The following is a 21,955-nucleotide window of genomic DNA, read 5'->3' on the forward strand; positions in this document are numbered from 1 at the left end:
TAGTCTAGAAGCTGAGTCGCTACAGTTTTCCACATCCAAAGATCAAAATCCTATAGTTGGATCCATGAGATACTATGGTAGAATTGAAGAGATATTTGAAGTTCATTACACTAAGTTTTTCGTTGCACTCTTCAAATGTAAGTGGGTAGACAATAAGAGTGGTGTCAAAATAGATGAATCTGGTATGACACTTGTTGATTTTCGAAAGGTTGGTTATAGAGACGAACCGTTCATCATGGCATATCAAGCAAGTCAGGTTTTTTATGTCAAAGATCCTACGTCTGACCATTGGTATGTTGCTCTCCAAGGAAAAAGGCAAATTGAAGATAAAGAAGAGAATCTAAGTAATCTTCATATCACTGACAGCCATCCATTTAAAACGACAATAAATTTGGATGACGACCCTCTAATTGATGATATACAAGCAATACGAGAAGATCACAATGAGGGAATATATATATGACCAATCCATATGATTATGTATGAATTTCATGTTTGTGTAAATATTTATGGCTTTTGTTAAATAATATATGTTATTTTATAAGTGCTTTATTTATATTTCATCTTATTTATTGTGACAGATATATGGCTGAGTCACCTCATTCGTCAGGCGATGAAGTCCCCACCACTTCTAGACGGACGAGAGGAGCAACGAGGTTACGACAGCTTATACTTAGAAGAAATGCAGGTGAGAGGACACCTGTCATTATTGACGTGGTCACTAGAGTTGCATCTGGCCCAAATGCAGATGTATTTAGGTCTTACCTTGGAGTACTAGCACGTGATCGTATCTCTATACTTACTCCATCCTTTGACCATGTTTTTGAGGCTGATCGGAATCTCATCTGGCAAGATCTATTGGAAAGTTAAGCAATATTGCTCCAAATTCTATATTCATTATATTGATAAATCTGTATTGGTATAAGGTTATTACTTTCTTTGTTGCAGATAACATTTGATATGCCAAACGTCGAGAGCTTAAGGAATAAGTGTTTATCTGCAATTGCAGAAAGATTTCGAGGGTTTAAGACAAAATTGACGTCTAGATATATATTTGGACCAAAAAGTAATGAAAATCCATGTTCCAAATATTCAGCAATTGACGAAGAAACATGGCGTCAGTTTGTAGAGCTTCGTTCATCCGAGGCGTGGCAGGTAAGTGCAGTAAAATCATTCAATTCATCATTCATAATTCTCTACCATGACAATTGTTTCATTTTGTCACAGGAAAAAAGGTCAAAAGCACAGGGAATAAGCGCTCATAATAAAAATCCACACCTACTGTCTCGTGGTGGATATAGGAAGCTTGAAGAAAAAATAATGAAGCAGAAGTCAGATAGTAGACTTCCACTTTCTGAGGGTGGTGACCCTCCTCCTCCTTCACCACTATCTTGGCACGACAAGTGGAAGTTAGCCCGTATAAGACCATCAGGCTCCTACACTTCCGAGTCTGCTAGAGAAATATCTGAAAGAATTGTAAGATGTCATTTCTTATATTTTTACATTAATTTTGTTATATATATTACATAGATCTTTCAAATGATTTTGAACTTTTGTTATGTGACAGGACTCCTTGGTTGAGCAGAGCTCCCAAGGTCAATTCACACAAGAAGGTCGTCAAGATATTCTTGCCACAGCTATTGGACGACCTGAGCACCCAGGACGGGTGCGTGGTGCTGGGACTGGCATAGGCATACGACAATTTTTTGGCTCTTCCTCGCGTCCATATTTATACGAAAAGATGAAGGAGGAAATAAGAAAAGAGATGACGCAGGAGATCACAAAGAAGGTTCGAGCAGAGTTGTATGATGAAGTTGTTGAAATGGTTGCACGCCAGTTACAACAGCATTATGAGGATTATGGCAATCGTCCTCCGCCATCTCCTATAGCGGAACATGTTGTGCCCCCTACAGGTAAACTTATTTATTTTTGGTTACTAATTTACTTTTTGCATAACCTAACATTTAATTTGACAAGTAGAAGCGGTAAAGGAAGTTGCTCAGCTGTCGGTGCCCCAGGGGACGACATGGATGACACTCGTCCATGTCAGTTATATATTCTCTCTGATACTGGGACCATGCTAGTGGCTCGTGGTACAGTTTATGAGACAACAACTGTAGTGCATGGTGTACAGCTTGCAGAAGATGAGGTCAAGGTCACGGTGGATGAAGTTGTCATAGCGGATGTCGTTCTTCCTGTGCCTACAGATGAGTTCTTCACTGTGGAAGAAGCATTTAAGTCCTTTGTCGCCTGGCCTAGACATTTGGTTGGTGATGTATCTAATCCCCCGGTAAACACTCGTACTATATACTTCTCAATTTTAATATTTACTTCTAATTGACGTTATAACATAACCATTTTTGCATTTAACAGCAGATAGGTCAAGAGGGAAGTCCTCCACCGAAGAAGACTCATTTATCTGAGGATGACCCTCTTGGTGCGTTAGACGAGCTTGCTAAAATCATTTCAGATGTGCCGATGAATGTACATTGGGATTCTACTACATTTGGAAAAGAAGCTCAGATCGCATTGTACTTGCATCATCAAGATGTTAGGGAGCTTGCGTCGGGTAGAGAAGAAATTAATATTACACTCATTCAGCTGTGGATGATGTAAGTTTATGAAAACTTTTATATATAATTCTATTTTATCAACTTACTTATATCAGATTATTTCTTCATTTTAGGTATATGTTTGATGTTAGTAACAAGAAGGGGTTCAACGACGTATATGGGTTCATTGACCCCTCTATGACTCATGAAAGAAATAAATTTGATGATATCCAGACATACATCACCACCTGCTTTGGAATGGGGAAGGAGATATATTTTCTCCCTTATATACATCGGTAAGTGAAGTTTGTTAACTTCAACACATTCATTTATTAATTTTGGTATATGATTCATAAGTTATTACCAATTTCAGGTGTCATTGGCAGCTACTTGTGATCTCCATACCGGAGAACACTGCTGTCTGGTTTTGTTCATTGCAGAAGTCTCCTCCCAGCCCTCTTAGACATGTAGTAGATTGGTAAGAATCTCAATGTGTGGAATTTTTTGTTATATAAATGTATGCTAAAGGAATTTTTTTTAATAGTTCCCTTGCAACACATATGATGTTATCTGGGAGATCTACTGCTACAGCTAAAAAGCTTGCATGGGTTGCCCTTAAGGTTTGGTATTTTAGTCCATACTTTGTTACATTTGGTTCCATTTAAATGATGTTACTTAACATTTTATAATTATGATGATATATTGTAGTGTAATAGACAAATGGGGTCATATGAATGTGGTTACTACGTTATGTTTTGGATGATGACCATCATTCGTGCACATTACACCACTGGATGGGAAACGATAATATTTAGGTTTGAATTTTATTTTCTCTATATTTGGATTTCATATACACTAATTGAAATCATTGTGTTTTATGTAGAGATTTAATAGGACTGCTCCAATTCGAGAGAAGTCAATTCAACTTGTGAGGAAAACACTTGCTAAATATGTAATTCATTTATATAATAGTATGTAGTAGATATTAGGATATAGTAAGTTCTAAGTTTATGTTTCTAAGTTGTTTTATGTTTTTCTACATTATTATAAGTTTAACATGTACATTGCATTGATTTATGCTTGAAACTTGATTTATGATTATATTGGATTGATTTATGTTTCTAAGAAGTTGATTTATGATTTCATTCAATATATTTATGTTTTAATATAATTTTAATTTAAAATATACGTTTCTGCATTATTCTGGACTGTTCTGGTTATAAAAATATATGCAGGTCTGTTTCTGTGGTTGGGAATGTTGCAGAAATAGACATCATTTTAAAAAAAAAACGTACTTATATGCCTCGGTTCAGGCCAAAATCGAAGTCGAAAGACCACTTACGGCCTCGGTTATGGTCAAACCCGAAGCAGAATGTGTTGCGGATGAGAACAAAAAAAAAGAGTCTACTGCCTCGGTTGTAGCCTGAACCGAGGCAGTAGAGTGGGACTTACTGCCTCGGTTAAAGGGAACCGAGGCATAAAGTCCTACGAAAAAAAAATTAAAAAAACCAAAAACTTTACTACTTCGGTTAGGGCTGAACCGAGGCCAAATCCTCTCTTTTTATGCCTCGGTTAGGAACCGAGACCAAAAGTATTAGACTTTTTACCTCGCCTGAATATGCCTCGGTTCAGAAACCGCTGCCTATAGACAAAAATAACCGCTGTCGTTTCCCCTGACTGTACTAGTGAATGGAGTCTGCAATGAGGGAGTACCCAGAGAATAGAAACCAAACGAAGAATACAAATGTTTTGACAACCCAAAGTTGTCAACTTTTTGACAACGTGGTGTTTTTTTATTAGTTGGTGTTAATCTCTTTGGCAAGTGCACAAAATCGTTCAAGTAATAAACCGTGGTAAGACCAGGTATTGTTTTCCCAAGAGACTCGTAATACTAGAAAATTGTGCGATTAACAACTCATCTAGACTCAAGAACAACTCATCATTTAAGAATATGTGCAAAAAGATAAATTCACAAGTAATTACAAGGTTGGACTTTGGTATTGAAGGCACTTGGAAATGGAAAAGAGTAGAAATGGTATGAAATGACATTGTTAAGGTTAGTTTTCAACAATGCACTCTTGTGTATAACCAATTTCATCTCCTCTCTATCAATTTACTAAAGTCAATCCACTAAAACACTCTAGCCCTAATCCCTTAGGTGAAAGAGCCTAGGTTTTCCTTATCAAACTCCAATCCCTTGGACAATCTAACAAGGAAACCCACATTAAGAACTAGGATCTAAGACAACATGTAAATCATATCCCATCCCTGGCTCAATGACCCACAAGGACTCTTGTTTCAGTTCAAGATTTCATATCCCATCCCTGGCTCAATGAAACCCCCAAAATCAAGTCATGAACTTCCCCATTACATGCAAGCTTTAAGATCGGAAACAAGAATACTAGTAATAGATAGAAAAGGCATTTATAAATACGAAACAATCATTCATTACACAAGAGTTCATAGGCTACATCTAACCCTAACAAGATGAATCTGGTTCTCCATTTCCATGGAGAACCCTAAAGCTTACAAACATGGAAGATGGAAGAAGAAGGAGACCCAAAGGAAGAGGACGAGATGTTCCCACAAGCTCCTCGCGCCCTCCATGAGCTCCAGACGTGAAATCGCGCCTCCAAAGAACCAAAGACCCGTTTTCTTTCTGCCTTGTGAGTATATATACTGCCCGAATTCTCGCTTAAGCTAAATTATTCTCGCTTAAGCGAGAATTCTTCTTGGAGAAGATAGTCATTCTCGCTTAAGCTAAATTATTCTCGCTTAAGCGAAAATGACTGTTAAATCAATTACTTCCTGGATCACTGAGGCTCTTCAATGTAATGGAGGATTTTCCTAACATCAAAATAGATCAAAGAAAACAAGGGATTAGAGTATTATTTACGTAATGTAGCCCAAAATATAGATAAATACTAAAACTAAATAAAAGAGAGGATTTAAGCAAGTAATAAGCTAAAGAAGAGTTGATTTTGCTACTAAAATGATGCTTAGATAATGGTAAGAATTAGCATTATCAGTTGGTTTATAATATTTTATTAAGAGGGTGTATTTTGTTTTGGAGGGTATTTTTGGAAAGGTATTTGAGATTCTCCTCTTCATTTCGCAGTTTCATTTGAGGCTTCCTCTCTCTCCACCATTTTCGTTTCCGTCTTCTTCGTCTCTCTCCACCATTTTCACTTTCTGTGGAGCATTGCTTTTATTCTCGCAGGTCTTCCTATCCATCGAAAGAAATCTCGTCTTCATGTGTTCCGGTTTTCGGGTTGGCATCATTTTCCTCTTCTTCGTCTCTCTCCACCATTTTCACTTTGTCTGGAGCATTGCTTTCACTCTCACGGGTCTTTAAATGTTGGGTAATATGTACTGATAATATATTATAGGAATAAAATTTCAATTTTGATCTAGTACCATACGTTCTCTACTAGTGTTGTTCGACCATATATATTGAAACTTTTATTTGGTTATGGGTGTTTGGTATAAAAATTGATTCTGTAAGCGACCTTGACAGGCCTGAGTGTTGGTGCCTAAAAAAAGATCCAATTCAATTGAGTGTTTGTGCCTAAAAAAAGAATCACATCACACATGTGCCTAAAAAAAATATTCAATTCAATTACGTAACATGTCTTTGGCTACTTATGTGCCCACAGCGAGCTTCTACACCACCAACTTTTGTACAAAACCAGAATTTTATTTCTTGTAATCGATTACAATAGCCAAAAAGGCCTACACTTGATTACCAAGGCATAATGTGAAAGGTCTTTGAGTCTAGAATCCAACAAAACAAGAATCAACTCATTTGGAGTTCGGAAGAAGTTATCAGCAAAACAACTAACAAATGTCTGAGTTGGCAAAAATATATAAAGCGTTAACTTTAAGGAATAAACTATATCTACTCACATGTCAATAAATTACAAATTACAATAGCAAACTAGAAGGCAAGGTTCCTTCTTTCTTTGGGAGCATGTGCAGATTACAAAGATTAGACCTCTCAAATAACAGGTTGCATGGAAAATTTCCAAACTTTGTGCAAAATTCTTCATGGTGCAGCAGACACATATTTCGGGTATTCAACCTATCTTACAACCAAATTACTGGCATTATACCCAAAAGCATCAAACTACTATCTGAGTTGGAGTTTTTATTATTAGAGGGGAATTCTTTAGAGGGTGATGTCACTGAATCTCATCTTTCCAACTTTTCCAAATTACTTTCCTTATACTTATCACACAACTCTCTCTCTCTAAAATTTGTCTCTGGTTGGGTTCCTCCTTTTCAATTAAGGTTCTTGTTTCTTGCATCTTGCAAGATAGGTCCGAATTTTCCTAGTTGGATTCAAACTCAAAATTCCTTAATCCAATTAGATATATCTGATAATGGGCTGAATGATTTCGTACCAGAATGGTTTTGGAACAAGTTGCAAGTTCTGTGCACTTTGAATATGTCTCACAATAATCTCATGGGTTCAATCCCTAATATGCAATTGAAGCTTATCTATAAATTTAAATTCAAATAAATTTGAAGGAAAAGTTCCATTATTTTTGCTACAAGCTTGAGTTGTTACTCTCCGCAAATAAATTCTCAGATTTCGTATGTGTAAATGTCACAACTACAAGCTTGGCCACTTTAGATTTATCAGATAATCAAATAAAGGGGCAACTTCCCGATTGCTGGAAATCAGTAAATGGATTACTCTTTCTTGATTTAAGCATCAATCAATTGTCAGGGAAGATTCCTATCTCCATGGGTACCCTTGTCAAATTGGAAGCTTTGGTTTTACGAAACAATAATTTAACGGGCGAATTGCCTTTCTCTTTGAAGAATTGCAACAATTTAATTATGTTGGATGTGAGTGAGAATATGTTGTCCGGTTCAATACCATCATGGGTTGGAGAAAACATGCAGCAATTGATAATCTTGATCATGCGAGGGAATCAGTTCTCTGGAGATATTCCCCTTCATCTGTGTTATTTAAAGCGTATTCAATTGTTGGATCTTTCCAGAAATAAGATGTCTCACGGAATTCCAACTTGCTTAAACAATTTTACAGCATTCTCTCAAAAGAGCACCGACAAAGCTGAAACTGAAAGTCGTGTGCATTGGTACAATACTACTTACTATGAAATTTATAATTTTTTCGGTGCTAGTTATTATACGTTTCATATAACGTGGATGTGGAAAGGTATGGAACGCAGCTTCACACGTCCCGAATTGATTCTTCAGAGCATTGATCTCTCATCTAACAACTTAACAGGTGAAATGCCAAAAGAGATTACATACATGCTTGGGTTAGTTTCTTTGAATTTATCAAGAAACAATTTGAATGGTGAAATTCCTTCGGAGATTGGGAACTTAAGTTTACTAGACTCGCTTGACCTATCACGAAACAATTTCTCTGGAAAAATTCCTTCTACTCTTTCTAATATAGATCGTCTTGCCATGTTAGACTTATCAAAGAACCATCTCAGTGGAAGAATTCCGTGGGGAAGACAGTTGCAAACCTTTGATGCCTCGAGTTTTGAAGGAAATCTTGATCTTTGTGGGAAACCACTTGAAAAAATATGTCCTGGAGATGAGACAATGATAAAGTCTGAAGGGCCAGAAGAGCATGATGAAGATGATAATTCAATTTTCTATGGAGCATTTTACATGAGCTTATTGGGTCCATTACTATTTTGGCAATCATGGAGAGTTGCTTACTTGATGTTATTGAATAGACTGATAGACTATATACTTGTAGTGACTGAAGTGAAAATAGCAAAGTTTCAAAGATGGCTCAAAGACTAGTAGCACCCAAAGTATCGGCTTGGTATGAATGTAATCCACTGTAGAGATTAATGAATTTGAGGGTTTNTCTTTGTCCAATAATAACTTGTCATGGACATGCATTGAATCCTTTGAGTTGTTAATAATTTAAATATTTTATCATTAAAATCAGGCTTAAGACAAAACCTAGCAAAATCCAAACAATATTCTAAACTATTATTACAAATATTATGTAGTATAAAAAAAATTTGATGTTGGATGAGTATATCTATTACAAATCGTAGGAATTATGTAATTACAATGAGCTGTTTGAGAAAATGATAGAAATTTTGTTGGTACGAGTAAATGAAGTACTTGACCAATCTAATCTCAAACTGTAGTCATACGAGGATGACCACCAGTGGCTACATCATCCGGAATAAATTTCCCCCAAAACCAATGTGATTTCCAAACTTGATTCATTTCTTCAATTCGAATATTCCTTGTCTCAGGCAGGAGCAAGGCAACAAAAATGGTCATGATAAGCACAAATCCAGCAAAGAAGAAGAAAAGACCAAACTTCAAGTGACAAAGCATGGTTAGGAAAACTTGGGCAATGACAAAGGTAAATAACATGTTTACAGCAACATTGGTGCCCTGACCTGCAGATCGAACCTCAAGAGAGCATATTTCACTAGGAACCAACCAACCTAGTGGACCCCAAGACCATGCATATGCTGCAACGTACGCACATATAAAGAATAAGAGAAGACCTGCTTCTCCATTGGTAAAATAGCCTTCACCACTCACTCCAAACTTTAGAGCAATCATGATTCCGACAGCAAGCTACACATATTATGAATTTCAAAATTAGTTGTTCACGGTAACGAATGAATTTAGTGATAAAACTGTTATTTTTAAATATTAAAATAACAAACATTATTTATCAATTAGGTTAAGGTTTTTACCTGACAAATAAGCATTTGAATCCCACCTTCGAGGAACAATATCCTTCTTCCAAACTTGTCCACAGAGAAAATGGAAACAAAAGTTGCAACCACATTAACGCCTCCAGTGATAACTGAAGACATAAGGGAAGTATCGTTTCCAAAGCCTAAAGTTTTAAAGAGGACAGGAGCATAAAACATGATGACATTGATGCCAGTGAATTGTTGGAAAAAGGGAATCAGAGAGCAAAAAGTGAGTTGAGGTCTGTATTTTGGTTTTGTAATGTTCTTCCATGGATGTTCAACATCTTTGGCTGCTTTAGCCGCATTAACGAGGTCTTGGAACTCCTCGTCAACATTATCCACGCCACGAATCTTTTGCAACATTTTCTTAGCTTCTTCTTTTTTACCTCTTTCGATTAAGGAGTTAGGGGTGTCACCTAAGAAAAGAGATCCTACACATAGCATGATTGCAGGAACTGCACCAGCACCTAAAGAAATTCTCCAACCATATTCTAGTTTTCCAGTGCCGTAATTAATAAGGTTTGCAACCAATATGCCAATTGTGATCATCATTTGAAATCCAATGTTAAGTGCACCTCTTATCGATGTTGGAGCCATTTCAGACAAGTAGACAGGTACAGACTATTGGAAATAATAATAACAAAAAAGAAAAAGGAAATGTTAAAAACAATTTAATAATGAAGGTTTCCCCATAGTCATATAACCAAATTGGAAAGCATTGACAATGATGCAAAGCCTTACCTGATTACAATATCCAACACCAAAACCAAGTAATAATCGACCTATGATGAGCATTTCAATATTGACTGCAAAACCGTTCAACAACGCACCAACAAGGAAGAATAAACCACCTGCAAACATAGAGGTCTTGCGTCCCATCATTCTTGTGGTGGTGGAAGCAAAGAAAGAAGCTACCAATGCAGCAAGATATAAAGAAGAGGTGAACAAAGTAAGGAGTTCGTTGTCAAATTTGCAGTATTGACTTTCATGGAGAGACTCATCTTTCATTTTTTTATAAACACTCGGAAAGAATTTTAATAAGAATGGTTCCATGGAAGTCACTCCTCCCGTGATTCCAAGATCATAACCAAACAGTAGACCGCCCATGGCTGCTACAAAACATGTGACCAACACGAATAACGTGATCTTACTTTCATATTGTCTTCCATTTTCTAGAGTAGCAGAAGCTCCACCTGCCATCTTTAAAATGTTATATTTTAATTGGATCTCTTTCTTTCTCTTAAACTTTCTTTCTTTTTCTGCATATCAGATTTTAGGAACTTGTTTTATAATCTAAAATATGCTAATAATAACATCTAACGGATAAGGATGAGTTATAAAATTAAAATAACTTCGCCAACAATATAATATATTTTTATGCTTCTAATTATCTATCATGTTGTTAATAGCCAAACTGGTGTGTATTGTTATTTGTTTCACGTTAGAACTCATAAGTTATTTTAAGGACTTAAGATAAGAACTAGTTAGTGAAAATTTAAAGAGTCGTGGTTTTATAAACCAAGGTTAATTTCGTCGTTATGGGTGATAATAATTTGTTTATAATTAAAGAACATCGATTAATACTCAACTTATTTGTTCATACGAGTTAATATTGCGTTTATAAGAATTTATTAAAAAAAATAACAAAACTTTAATTTCATAAACTAAACTGCTTTTACTGAAATTTTGAATAATTGATGAAAGAAAATGTATGCACAACTTATTTAAGAGACAGTTGAGTACTCTTGTTGTTTGTCTCTTGCACAAAAGAAATAATTGACTTTCTAATACTCGATTCTAAACCTCAAGTCACATAAAAAAGAAGAGAAAAATAAATTTGTGAATCTATTACAACAATATATTCTAAAAAAAATAAATCGGTGCACCAAGCTTATAGTTTGAACCAAAAAGAAAAAAATTAAATAAGAAAGTTCATAAGTAACCAAAACTTAAGAAAAAAGAACTGAAAGGAAAATACCTATTTTTTAAATTATTAATTTTATTTAGTATTATGCTTCAAAAAGGAGAAATTTCATTAACATGTTTGGAGGACTAGAAAAGAAAACAAGTTCCAACAAAACAAATTTGTACATATTTGACTTAAATAATTTATTTTTCATGAAAGGATCCTTAGTTTTAGTTAGTATTATCTTCGTTTTATTTCTCCAACTAATTCCTTTTTTCTTTTAATGATTCTGTTTTATTTTATTTTTGTTAGTTAGTATTGATAACTTGGTTTCGGCATTTGATGACAACAATAAAAACCAATGTAACAAAAGGTGTCATTAATTGTAGACTTTGTTATTGTCTTAAAAATCCTACAATAAAATAGTATCAACAACAGGATCTCACAATAAAAAGTTATCGGCCATAACATCTCATGACTATGACTGTCTTAATGTAAGAGGTTATCGCTTGGATGACCTAAATCATGAACGAATCCAAAGATTTCGTTGACCTTAATATGATCATCAATTTAACTTATTTGATGATATAATGTAAACACATGAGACAAACTTAAATAAAAATAAAAAAACTCTTGAAAGATTTATTGTGAAACTCTATGTCGATGATACCCTAAATTGGTACATACAAACTCTGAAGCATTCAATACATAAAACCTATTTTGGGTTTCCAATCCATGTGAACAAGTCATACTCTTCTATGTTTAGTTATAATTTTTCAAGTTCTATTAAATTAAATTCCGTTAACTATTCTACCTCCATCATAAAGTTGGTAACAATAAGTAATATTCGTTTAGATGAGCATGTCAATATTTTCATTGATATTTTAAGTATTTAAAAGAACTTTTCCTTTCATTTACCTCCCGTAAGTTCAAATATAAATGCGTTCTCATTCTTTGGAAATCTAATTTTGTAAAATAAAATTAAGAAATTCTTCTTCTTTTACTTGAGTTAGGAAACATAACTATTCTTCAACCAAAACCAAAATAAAAACTTCAATATTTTCATGTGTTCAATCTCTTAATTTGATGGTGGCGGCCACCAACCACCACAATTAATTTACTGTTTATTGTTTTATTTGTCAAACCTAACACAACTTTACGGCATAACTACCCTAATTTTGAGATATCAAAACGGAATTCGATTTCAAGATAAAATGTTAATTTGTAACCTAGTTATTTGCTCAAATATCAAAATTCTAATTTCACACCGGTTTCAATTCAAACTAAAATTAAACACTATTTACATAAGTGGTAATTGATATTTAAACACTATAAGTTAACATTTAAATAATATATATGCTTCTTGTAAGGTTTAAAGACGTTATCCATGCATTAGCTCGTTCATTGATTAAACTTACTTCTTTTATTCTTTCATTTTTTTACCCTTATCATAGAAAATGTGAATGTGATTATTTTCTTGGTAAAAAGTATCTTAGAACACTCACATCAAAATAGAAAAAGTCCCTGTAGAAAAAGTCCCTGGAAGAGAGATGCAACTTGGACAGTAATGAGTCAAACCGAGGATGAAGCAGAGGCTTTGTGAGTATATCAGGAAGTTGATCATCAGTGGACACAACGGACACCCGAAACTTGCCTTTTTGAACATTTTCATGAACAAAATGATAAGCTAAGGCTATATGTTTCATCCGAGAGTGGGAAACAGGATTAGCGCTGAGAGTTGTGGCACCAAAATTGTCACAATAGATAACCGGATTGGCTGTGGGCATGTAACCAAATTCAGTGAACAAGGATAGGACCTAGGGATGGCAACAGGTCGGGTTGGGCACGGGTAGTGCCTACTCGCAACCCGATCCGCCGGATAAAATTGTACCCGCTATTCGACCCGCTAACCGTCGGATACCCGTTTAAAAAATACCCGCAGGTATTTTAAAAACCCGCGGGTACCCGCGGATAGCCACAAAAAATTAGAAAAATATATTTAATACATTTTAAAAATAAAATTTAAATAAAAATACAAATATATATATATATAATATAAATTAAATTAAATGTAAATTAAAATTTAATTTTAATTAAATTTAAACTAAAAATATAATTTTATTTTATTTTTAATTAAATTTAATTAAAAATATATAAATTATTTATTTTTTAACTTTTTGCGGGTAACGGGTACCCGCGGGACGGATAGTATACTACCCGTACCCTACCCATTTAGAAGCGGGTATTAAAATACCCGCTACCCGTTACCGCGGGTAGTAAATATCGCGGATAATTACTACCTGCCGTGAATTTTACCGCGGGTACCCGTGCCCGGGTAAAATTGCCATCCCATAATATAGGGCCGTGTCAGCCAAGGCTTTGTATTTTGCTTCGGTTGAGGAACGAGCATCAAAGCGTTGTTTTCGGGAGCTCCAAGAGATGGAGTGCTACCAAGATACAACAAAAAACCACTGGTAGAGATATAATCATCCTTATCACCCGCCCAATCTGCATCTGAGTAAGCATGAAAAGTTAGCGGAGCAGTTTCTGAGATGAAGATGCCTTTGTTGCAAGAGCCCGCCAAATAACAGAGCACCCGTTTGAGAGCATACCAATACGTCGTTCTAAGGTGTTGCATGAACTGCACAAGTTTGTTGGTGCTGAAGGCGATGTCTGGGCGAGTAAGACTTAAGAATTAAAGACTTCCCATGAGTTCGCGATACTCAGTTGGGCAAGGTAGGAGATCACTGGAATAGATCAGTGATGTATTTCCTTTGTATTTCCTTTGTGAAAGAAATAGTAGATCAGTGATGTGTTTCCTTTGTGAAAGAAATAATCCTGTAGCGGAAGGAATTACTTTGACACCCAAGAAATAGTTAAGACAACCAAGGTCTTTCAGCGAAAACTGAGCAGCAAGGGTGGAAATAAGGTTGGACAACTCTGTAGAGGAACTCCCAGTGACAATGATATCATCAACATATACTAATACATATAACGTGGAACCTGAATTTTGGTAGATGAAGAGAGATGCATCTGTAGTTGAATTGACAAAGCCAAGAGAAAGTAGAAACACTCGAAGCTCTGTATACCAGGCGCGGGGTGCTTGCTTTAGCCCATAGAGTGCCTTTCTAAGGCGACAAACATGATCAGGGAAACTTTTGTTGACAAATCCAGGGGGCTGGAGCATGAAAACTTCCTCTTTGAGCGTCCCTTGAAGAAATGCATTGTTGACATCAAGTTAGTGGATGAACCATCCTTGTCGAACTGCAAGTGTAAGGACAATGCAAATGGTGACCGGTTTAACAACCGGACTGAATGTCTCTGTATATTCTCAACCAGGGCGTTGGTGAAAACCTTTGGCGACTAGCCGAGCCTTGTACCGATCAATTGAGTCATCCAAGTGTCTTTTGATTTGAAAAACCCATTTGCAACCAACCAAATTTTGAGCAGAGGACCGACTAACAAGTTCCCAAGTGTTGTTGCGGTGTAAGGCGTCAAACTCAACTTGCATAGCTGAGCGTCAATCAGGGTTGCGAAGAGCTTGGGTGATGGTGCTAGGCTCGAGTGGAGAAGAGGGTTGGACATGGAGGTTAAGCTTCTTCAAGGGTTTGAAAATGTTGTTTTTGGATCGGGTAATGATGCCACTTCCATCGGTTTGGGGTCTCCTATTAGGGTTGACATCAGGTTGGGATGGTGGCACAAAACATTGTGAGGATGGTGTTGAGGTTGAAGGTGAGGGAGGGATTTTAGAGTGTCCAGTGGAGGGTTGGGCTGGAGTCGGGGAGTTGGGGAAGGGTGAAGATGAAGGGACAGGCGAGATCTCCTCTGGTGGGTTTAGAGTGGTACTGACCATGGATTGGTTTATGGGATGGAGTATGGAGATCTAAAGTGGGCCTTGTTGTTGCTCTGCACTCGGACTGGCTTGAGGTACTAGGGAGCTGTACGGGAATTCAGATTCAACGAACTTAACATGGCGAGAGGTGTAGATCCTTCCTGTGGTTGGATCGAGACACAAGTATGCATGTTGATCAGTCGAGTAACCTACAAAAACACATATAGCAGACTTTGGTGCAAGTTTATGGTTAGCATATGGTTTAATCTAGGGAAAACACAAACAACCAAAACACTTTAACTTATGATAATCCAGGCTAATTTTGAGTAATTTGGAATAGGGTGACTGGTACCCAAGAATTGGTGTTGGGAGATGATTTATGAGATAGGCGGCTGTTGTCATGGCGTGAGGCCAATATGTGGGGCAAACCTGAGTGGTGGAGAAGAGAAAGACCGATTTCGGCAATGTGATGATTCCGGCGTTCGAAAATTCCATTGTGTTCAGGTGTATGAGGTGGGGGGTGTGATGACTTATTCCATGAGTGCTTAAAAAAGAACGGAGACTAATATATTCGCCACCATTATCCGTGTGTAAAGAATTTTGATGTTGTGATGAAAGAAATTTTCAACAAGCGACTTAAATTTGGAAACAAAGTTTGCACATTAGATTTACGTTTTATCGGATATAACCAAATATAGCGAGTAAAATAAGCAACAAACATGCAATAGTAGCGAAGACCATCAATTGATAAAATAAGAGAAGTCCATACATAAGAGAAAATTATTTCTAAAGAATAAGATGATTTAAGAGTAGATTCATGGAAAGGAAGTTTATGACTTTTGCTAATTTGACATGAATTGCAATCTGATTGCTGGAATTTATTTGAACCCAAAGAAAAATGTTGCTGAATAAATGTGAAGATAGAAAAGGAGGGATGCCCAAGTCTATGGTGCCATGAAGCAAATGAGTCTGTGCGGACAAAGTGTACGGACGGAGAGTTGGCTGGCCAGAGATAAAGTCCATCTACACATGAGCCATTATGGGTTGTTTGACCCGTCTGCAAGTTCTTCACATAAAGAGTTTGGCAAGAAAACATCAGCAGAGTTAGTTTGTTTGGTGAGTTGAGAGACAGAAAGGATTTTCTGTTGCATGGAAAGAACGCACAAAGTATGTAAGAGGGATAAATCATTAAGTAAAAGTGTTCCAAAATGAGAGATGTTTAAACCTGAACCGTTACCCATAAACAATGAGTCTAGACCCGTGTACGGATGATGAAGCGCTAGATTGGCAAGATCATTCATTGGTCATGTGATGCCTCGCTCCACTGTCAACCAGAAAATTAGTTTGAGATGTGTCAGTAGTTGCAGTATGGACCTGAACCTGTGTAGGGTTAGCATAAGAGGAACGAGGAGGCATCGGGACACCAGGGTGCTACTGTTGGAAGGTGTAACACTGAGACAGGACATGCCCCTTGACATTGCCCACTGACAGCGACCAAGAAACGGTTTGTGATTGCCAAGGCGTGAAGTTGATGATGCAGAAAATTGCCCAGATCGAATTTTGTCATAATGGTTGGGTTGAGCCAGTGCATTCAAGGTTGTCATATGAGCAGAAACCTGTCATTGAGCAGCAACAAGGGATAGTTCTTGAATGACAAACTTCTCGAGGAGGTCATCAAAAGGAATGGCAGTGTCCCTTGCATTGATGTCGTCGATGATAGCTCTGTAGCCGTCTTTGAGGCCACACAAGACATGGTCAGTCATGTCTTCAACGGAGACAAGAGAGCCAAGTGATGCAAGGAGATCTGCAGTTTGCTTCAGAGAATGCATGTAGGTGGTGATGGATTGTGTACCTTTGGACACAGTGTGGATTGAGTACTCTTTTTGTTTGTCTCTTGCACAAAAGAAATAATTAACTTTCTAATACTCGATTCTAAACCTCAAGTCATATAAAAAAGAAGAGAAAAATAAATTTGTGATTATATTACAACAATATATTCTAAAAAAATAAATCGGTGCACCAAGTTATAGTTTGAACTAAAAAGAAAAAAAAATGAAATAAGAAATTTTAAAAGAAAGTTCATAAGTAACCAAAACTTAAGAAAAAAGACCTGAAAGGAAAATACATATTTTTTAAATTACTAATTTTATTTAGTATTATGCTTCAAAAAGGAGAAATTTCATTAACATGTCTGGACGACTAGAAAAGAAAACAAGTTCCAACAAAACAAATTTGTACATATTTGACTTAAATAATTTATTTTTCATGAAAGGATACTGAGTTTTAGTTCGTATTATTATCGTTTTATTTCTCCAACTAATTCCTTTTTTCTTTTAATGATTCTGTTTTATTTTATTTTTGTTAGTTAGTATTGATAACTTCGTTTCGGGATTTGATGGCAACAACAAAAACCAATGCGACAAAAGGTGTCATTAATTGTAGACTTTGTTATTGTCTTAACAATCCTACAATAAAATAGTATCAACAACAGGATCTTACAATAAAAAGTTATCGGCCATATCATCTCGTGATTGTCTTAACGTAAAAGGTTATCACTTAGACGACCTAAATCATGAACACTACAAAAAAGAAGGGCATTACCGAAGGCCAAGAGCCCTCGGAAACAACCCGAAACCGTCGGTAAAAGATAATTACAGACGGCTTATCGACGGCCAAAGAGCCCTCGGTAAATCCCTTGTCGCTAACATTTACCGAGGGCTTCCGCCCTTCGGTAATTACCGAGGACCAAAAGCCTTCGGTAATAATCGAAGGACGTTCTGAACCTTGTCCTGTCATGCACCACTGGACTTTCATCAAACAGTTTAGTTGTAGGATTTTCCAACAAATTAAATCAAGCAATTAATACGCTTGCAACATAAGGTGGCACTCAAAATGAACTTAGGAGAGACTCTAAAGTGGATTTAAAAAGCAAGAAACAATTATAAGTTGCAGATATAGCTAATTTGAACTCAATTTTAAAATAGGCAAAAGTGTTTGATAAAATGCCTAAGAGAGCTACTGCAAAATGTGCATCACCAAATTTACCTAGGATGCAATTCTCTAGGATATAAGTACCTTAACATATGTCACAATAAATATAAAAAAATCTATTTACGAAAAAAGAATGGGAAAAGCATAGAAATGTAAATATTATATAGGATAAGTTAATGCCTTTAATGGTATACCTGACACATTAGGATAAAATTTCTTTGTAATATTTCTGATAAATTGTATAGGTATTCGAACAACAAATCCGGTAATAAATTAGTGCATGCCTCTTCAAAAACCTGACAAATGAAACAGTACACAACCTTGTATAAGGTACAAATCTTTTGGATTGGAAAATAATGTGTAGGAACCCCAATGACAAAATCTTAAATATTTACTAGTATAAAAAAGTCTCAACACCAACATATATTATTCATGTATCCCACTCAGGAAATTGCAGCAAATGGAGCCCTAGTGCACGTTCATCTTCACTATCCAACACTGTTTCTCCATTCTGTTAAAAGTTGATAATTGTGAGAAATGTGCACAAGTCATTATTCAGCTAACGAATGACTAAAAACACATGATCACTAAGTCATCACATTTATAATAGATTAATGCTTAATTGAATGCATCACAAAATTAAATAAAGCAAATATTATTTCTTTAAGAATAAAACTAAAATAAACTATAGTGAGTTGTCTTCCTGGGAAGGAAAGGTAAACTTACTATTTTTACTTCTTCTATGTCTCTACCAGATTTCCTAATGATAGAACAAATCCTAGGATGTGCACACTTAATGAAATATACAACACTATTCCCCTGTTTCATAACAAGCTTACGAAGGTGAGACATAAATAACTTCAGATCAGTTAATTAAGTTGGGATTGAAGAGTTCAACAAATGGCAACATAAGTTTAATATGCATATCTTTAGATGTTTTGCAACAATTGTTACTTAGAAAAACACACATTTATAGGCTTGAAGGAGTAGTTTAAACTCAAAAAAATATATGACTCTTGAAGTGATGGTTTCACTTCAGAGAGTCATCGATAAATGATAGGAACTAAAGAGAACACCATAGGGAGTCAATTCAAACCAATGGTTTGTACCATGTTCTTCTTTTATTTCATCAAAGTCAAGAGTAGTGATATTTTTCATCCATGGTCATCTACCACAGACTTCTCCAGGAAAATATGAATAACCTGTATATATTAACACAAGAATATGCTCACAAAAAATTAACTACGACTTAGCATAAATGAAGAGAATGTTGATTTTGCTTAAAAGTAGGGGGGCATTATTGAGTTTAAGGAGCTTACTTAACAACTCCATAACCAATTGCCTGAGATGTTTTCTCAATCTCCTCCTCAGACCAATCTTTAGCTGTAACTAAAGGAACATAGTATCTGGAAAATTAACTGTCTAGTCCCAAGAATTTCACTTAATGAAATTTAAAATACGCACCAGCATTGATGAATCTTAATAAAGCATAAAATTCACTCATGGTTGCTTGCATGCAGATAAGGAATAGGTAAAAAGAGCTTAGGTGCTTTACCACGTTCAAGAATGGAAGTTCTACATCGTCTTTTAAATTCATCAAGTAAATCAACCAACGAACAACCTCACTACTACAACTCCGAAATCGTTTCCTATCTTTTACTTGAACAAGACCAAAACCTACACCAACTTGCACGCCTGTAGGCCTAAAAGGAAAAGTAAAGGAGAAGTTTGACATTTTAACTCATTGGAATACTGGCAACAGTAGGTCAATAAATATATCTTAGTCCAAGATTTATCCTTTAAAAGTCAAATGAATAATATGAAATAAAAACATTCTGGACATTAATATCATAAAACATAGACAAGTCAATACCCAAGGTGCAAGTACAAATTGCTACTGCCATAAACAAGTAGAAAAAGGTTGTTGGCAATAATTAGTAATCATAAGATACCATGAAAACTATCATTCGAAATATACCTTAAATAGCATATCAAAGTGTTGTTGTTGCCCAATATCTGTAACATATACAATCCACTCAAGTTTTTCTTCATTTATCCTACCATTTCACTATAAATATCCTCGAACACAAGCTGACCTCCTTATAAAGTGCCTCAAATCTTAACCCCGAATTTCACATAACTAGAGAGGTTAGTTTCCTACCAATTTTTTATTCCTAAATTAAAATCAGTTTCAGCATCTAAAAGATAGACAATCCACGATAGTTGGATCATGATAAAGAATATAGCTTAGCTGAGAAAAACAAGATGATCAAAATCAAATTTAGATATTATAAATGAACTGAAGCTACCTATGAACAATGAAAAAATCTATTATTTTTCAACATCAGAACACATCTAATTCACCTATACAGTGTGGGTAAAAAAAAATTACACGCCAAAAAGGGAATTATCAGTCGATCCTTCAATTTACACAGAGCATAACCAAGCACGCAGAAATGCCCAATTATGAATGTTAATATAGTTTAACTTTGCATTGCTTTCTCATGAAAGTTATAGGATTCATCACCTAAAAAGAAAAGTAAGAAAACACTCATGTCAGCCAATCCCCTGTCACTAATTACAGGGTCTGAAATGTGTGCTCCAAAGGAAATTTCAAAAATATGACACTTCACTACAAATTCCAAAGCACACAACTCCTGACCTTTGGCAATTGAGCACTACGCATCAGCGAAGACCACTTCACTACAACGTCCTCGACACGCCAACCTCCAACAATCCCCATCCCTGTCGCAACACTCACAAGGACCAAAAGACGAACCCTAGGCGCAAACCAACCACCAACGAACCGTCGTCAGCGTCGACAACAGCAACGCTTCAAACTGCCTTAGGGCGACAACCTCATGCAACCAACGAACCGCTTCGAACAGAGAGTAGAATTGAAGAGCGCCACCCAGCAACAAACCTTCGTCAGCATCCACACCACCAAACTCGCACTGTTAAACTGTAGCGTCAAACCGTAGCATCAAACTAGCTCACCGCCACCAAAGTCACGACCCTAAGTGACTGAGTTCGACAAACCAGAGGGAGGGAGTTCTTTTGGGAAATTTGATGAACGAATAATCAAATTTTAAATTTAAAGCATCGTAGACATTACCGAAGGGTAGAGCCCTCGGTATTTAATTTCACCGACACATTACCGAAGTTCTACTAGCCGTCAATAATGAACCTTTGGTAATACGCGCTTTTCTTGTAGTACAATGAATCCAAAGATTTCGTTGATCTTAATATGATCATCAATTTAACTTATTTGATGATATAATGTAAACACATGAGACAAATTAAATAAAAATAAAAAAACTCTTGAAGGATTTATTGTGAAACTCCATGTCGATGATACTCTAAATTAGTACATATACAAACTTTGAGTTGAATACATAAAACCTATTTTTGGTTCGCAATCTATGTGAACAAGTCATACTCTTTTGTTTTTCTATGTTTAGTTATAATTTTTCAACTTCTATTAAATTAAATTCCGTTAACTATTCTACCTCCATTATAAAGTTAACAATATGTAATATTCGTTTAGACGAGCATGTCAATATTTTCATTGATATTTTAAGTATTTAAAAGAACTTTTCCTTTCATTTACTTCCAATAAGTTCAACTATAAATATCTTCAAGAAGGGCGTTCACATGCTTTGAAAATTTAATTTTGTAAAATAAAATTAAGAAATTCTTCTTCTTTTACTTGAGTTAGAAAAGAGAACTAATCTTCAACCAAAACCAAAATAAAAACTTCAATATTTTCATGTGTTCAATCTCTTAACTTGATGGTGGCTATCACCAACCACCACAATTTACTGTTTATTTTTTTATTTGTCAAACCTAACACAACTTTACGACATAACTACCCTAATTTTGAGATATCAAAACAGAATTCGATTTCAAGATAAAATGTAATGTGTAACCTAGTGATTTGCTCAAATATCAA

General features: G+C 35.8%; 1 protein-coding gene, 1 long non-coding RNA gene and 1 pseudogene across 2 annotated transcripts; 1 reads left to right on the forward strand and 2 right to left on the reverse strand.

The window, feature by feature from the left end:
- The first annotated feature begins 1,705 nt into the window (after nucleotides 1-1,705).
- On the forward strand, nucleotides 1,706-8,345 carry LOC124825075 (receptor-like protein EIX2). Its single transcript, XM_088112644.1, has 6 exons — nucleotides 1,706-2,290; nucleotides 2,377-2,612; nucleotides 2,687-2,848; nucleotides 5,773-5,914; nucleotides 6,868-6,981; nucleotides 7,083-8,345. The coding sequence occupies exons 1-6, from the start codon at nucleotides 1,742-1,744 to the stop codon at nucleotides 8,343-8,345; spliced, it is 2,466 nt and encodes an 821-aa protein (XP_087968770.1). The 5' UTR covers nucleotides 1,706-1,741.
- Nucleotides 8,346-8,693: 348 nt separating this feature from the next.
- LOC148199395 (sugar transport protein 10 pseudogene) lies at nucleotides 8,694-10,474 on the reverse strand (annotated as a pseudogene).
- A 7,971-nt stretch (nucleotides 10,475-18,445) lies between these two features.
- On the reverse strand, nucleotides 18,446-21,223 carry LOC148199396 (uncharacterized). The gene is made up of 4 exons (XR_015786224.1): nucleotides 20,666-21,223; nucleotides 19,323-19,706; nucleotides 18,730-18,822; nucleotides 18,446-18,514 (listed from the first exon to the last, which is right to left on the reverse strand). It is a non-coding gene; the product is annotated as an uncharacterized LOC148199396 (long non-coding RNA).
- Nucleotides 21,224-21,955: the final 732 nt, after the last annotated feature.

Source organism: Vigna umbellata, chromosome 4 (genome assembly GCF_029865625.1).
Source record: "Vigna umbellata cultivar VRB3 chromosome 4, Vumbellata_1.0, whole genome shotgun sequence".
NCBI classification, from domain to species: Eukaryota; Viridiplantae; Streptophyta; class Magnoliopsida; order Fabales; family Fabaceae; genus Vigna; species Vigna umbellata.

What these genes read in the sequence shown, in the direction of transcription:
- LOC124825075 (XM_088112644.1), top strand. Translation starts at nt 1,742, where the DNA reads ATGAAGGAGGAAATAAGAAAAGAGATGACGCAGGAGATCACAAAGAAG. An exon ending in TTTCTCCCTTATATACATCG is followed by an intron (nt 2,849 to 5,772) that starts GTAAGTGAAGTT and finishes TTATTCTCGCAG; the next exon opens with GTCTTCCTATCCATCGAAAG. An exon ending in GGTTTTGGAACAAGTTGCAA is followed by an intron (nt 6,982 to 7,082) that starts GTTCTGTGCACT and finishes ATAAATTTGAAG; the next exon opens with GAAAAGTTCCATTATTTTTG.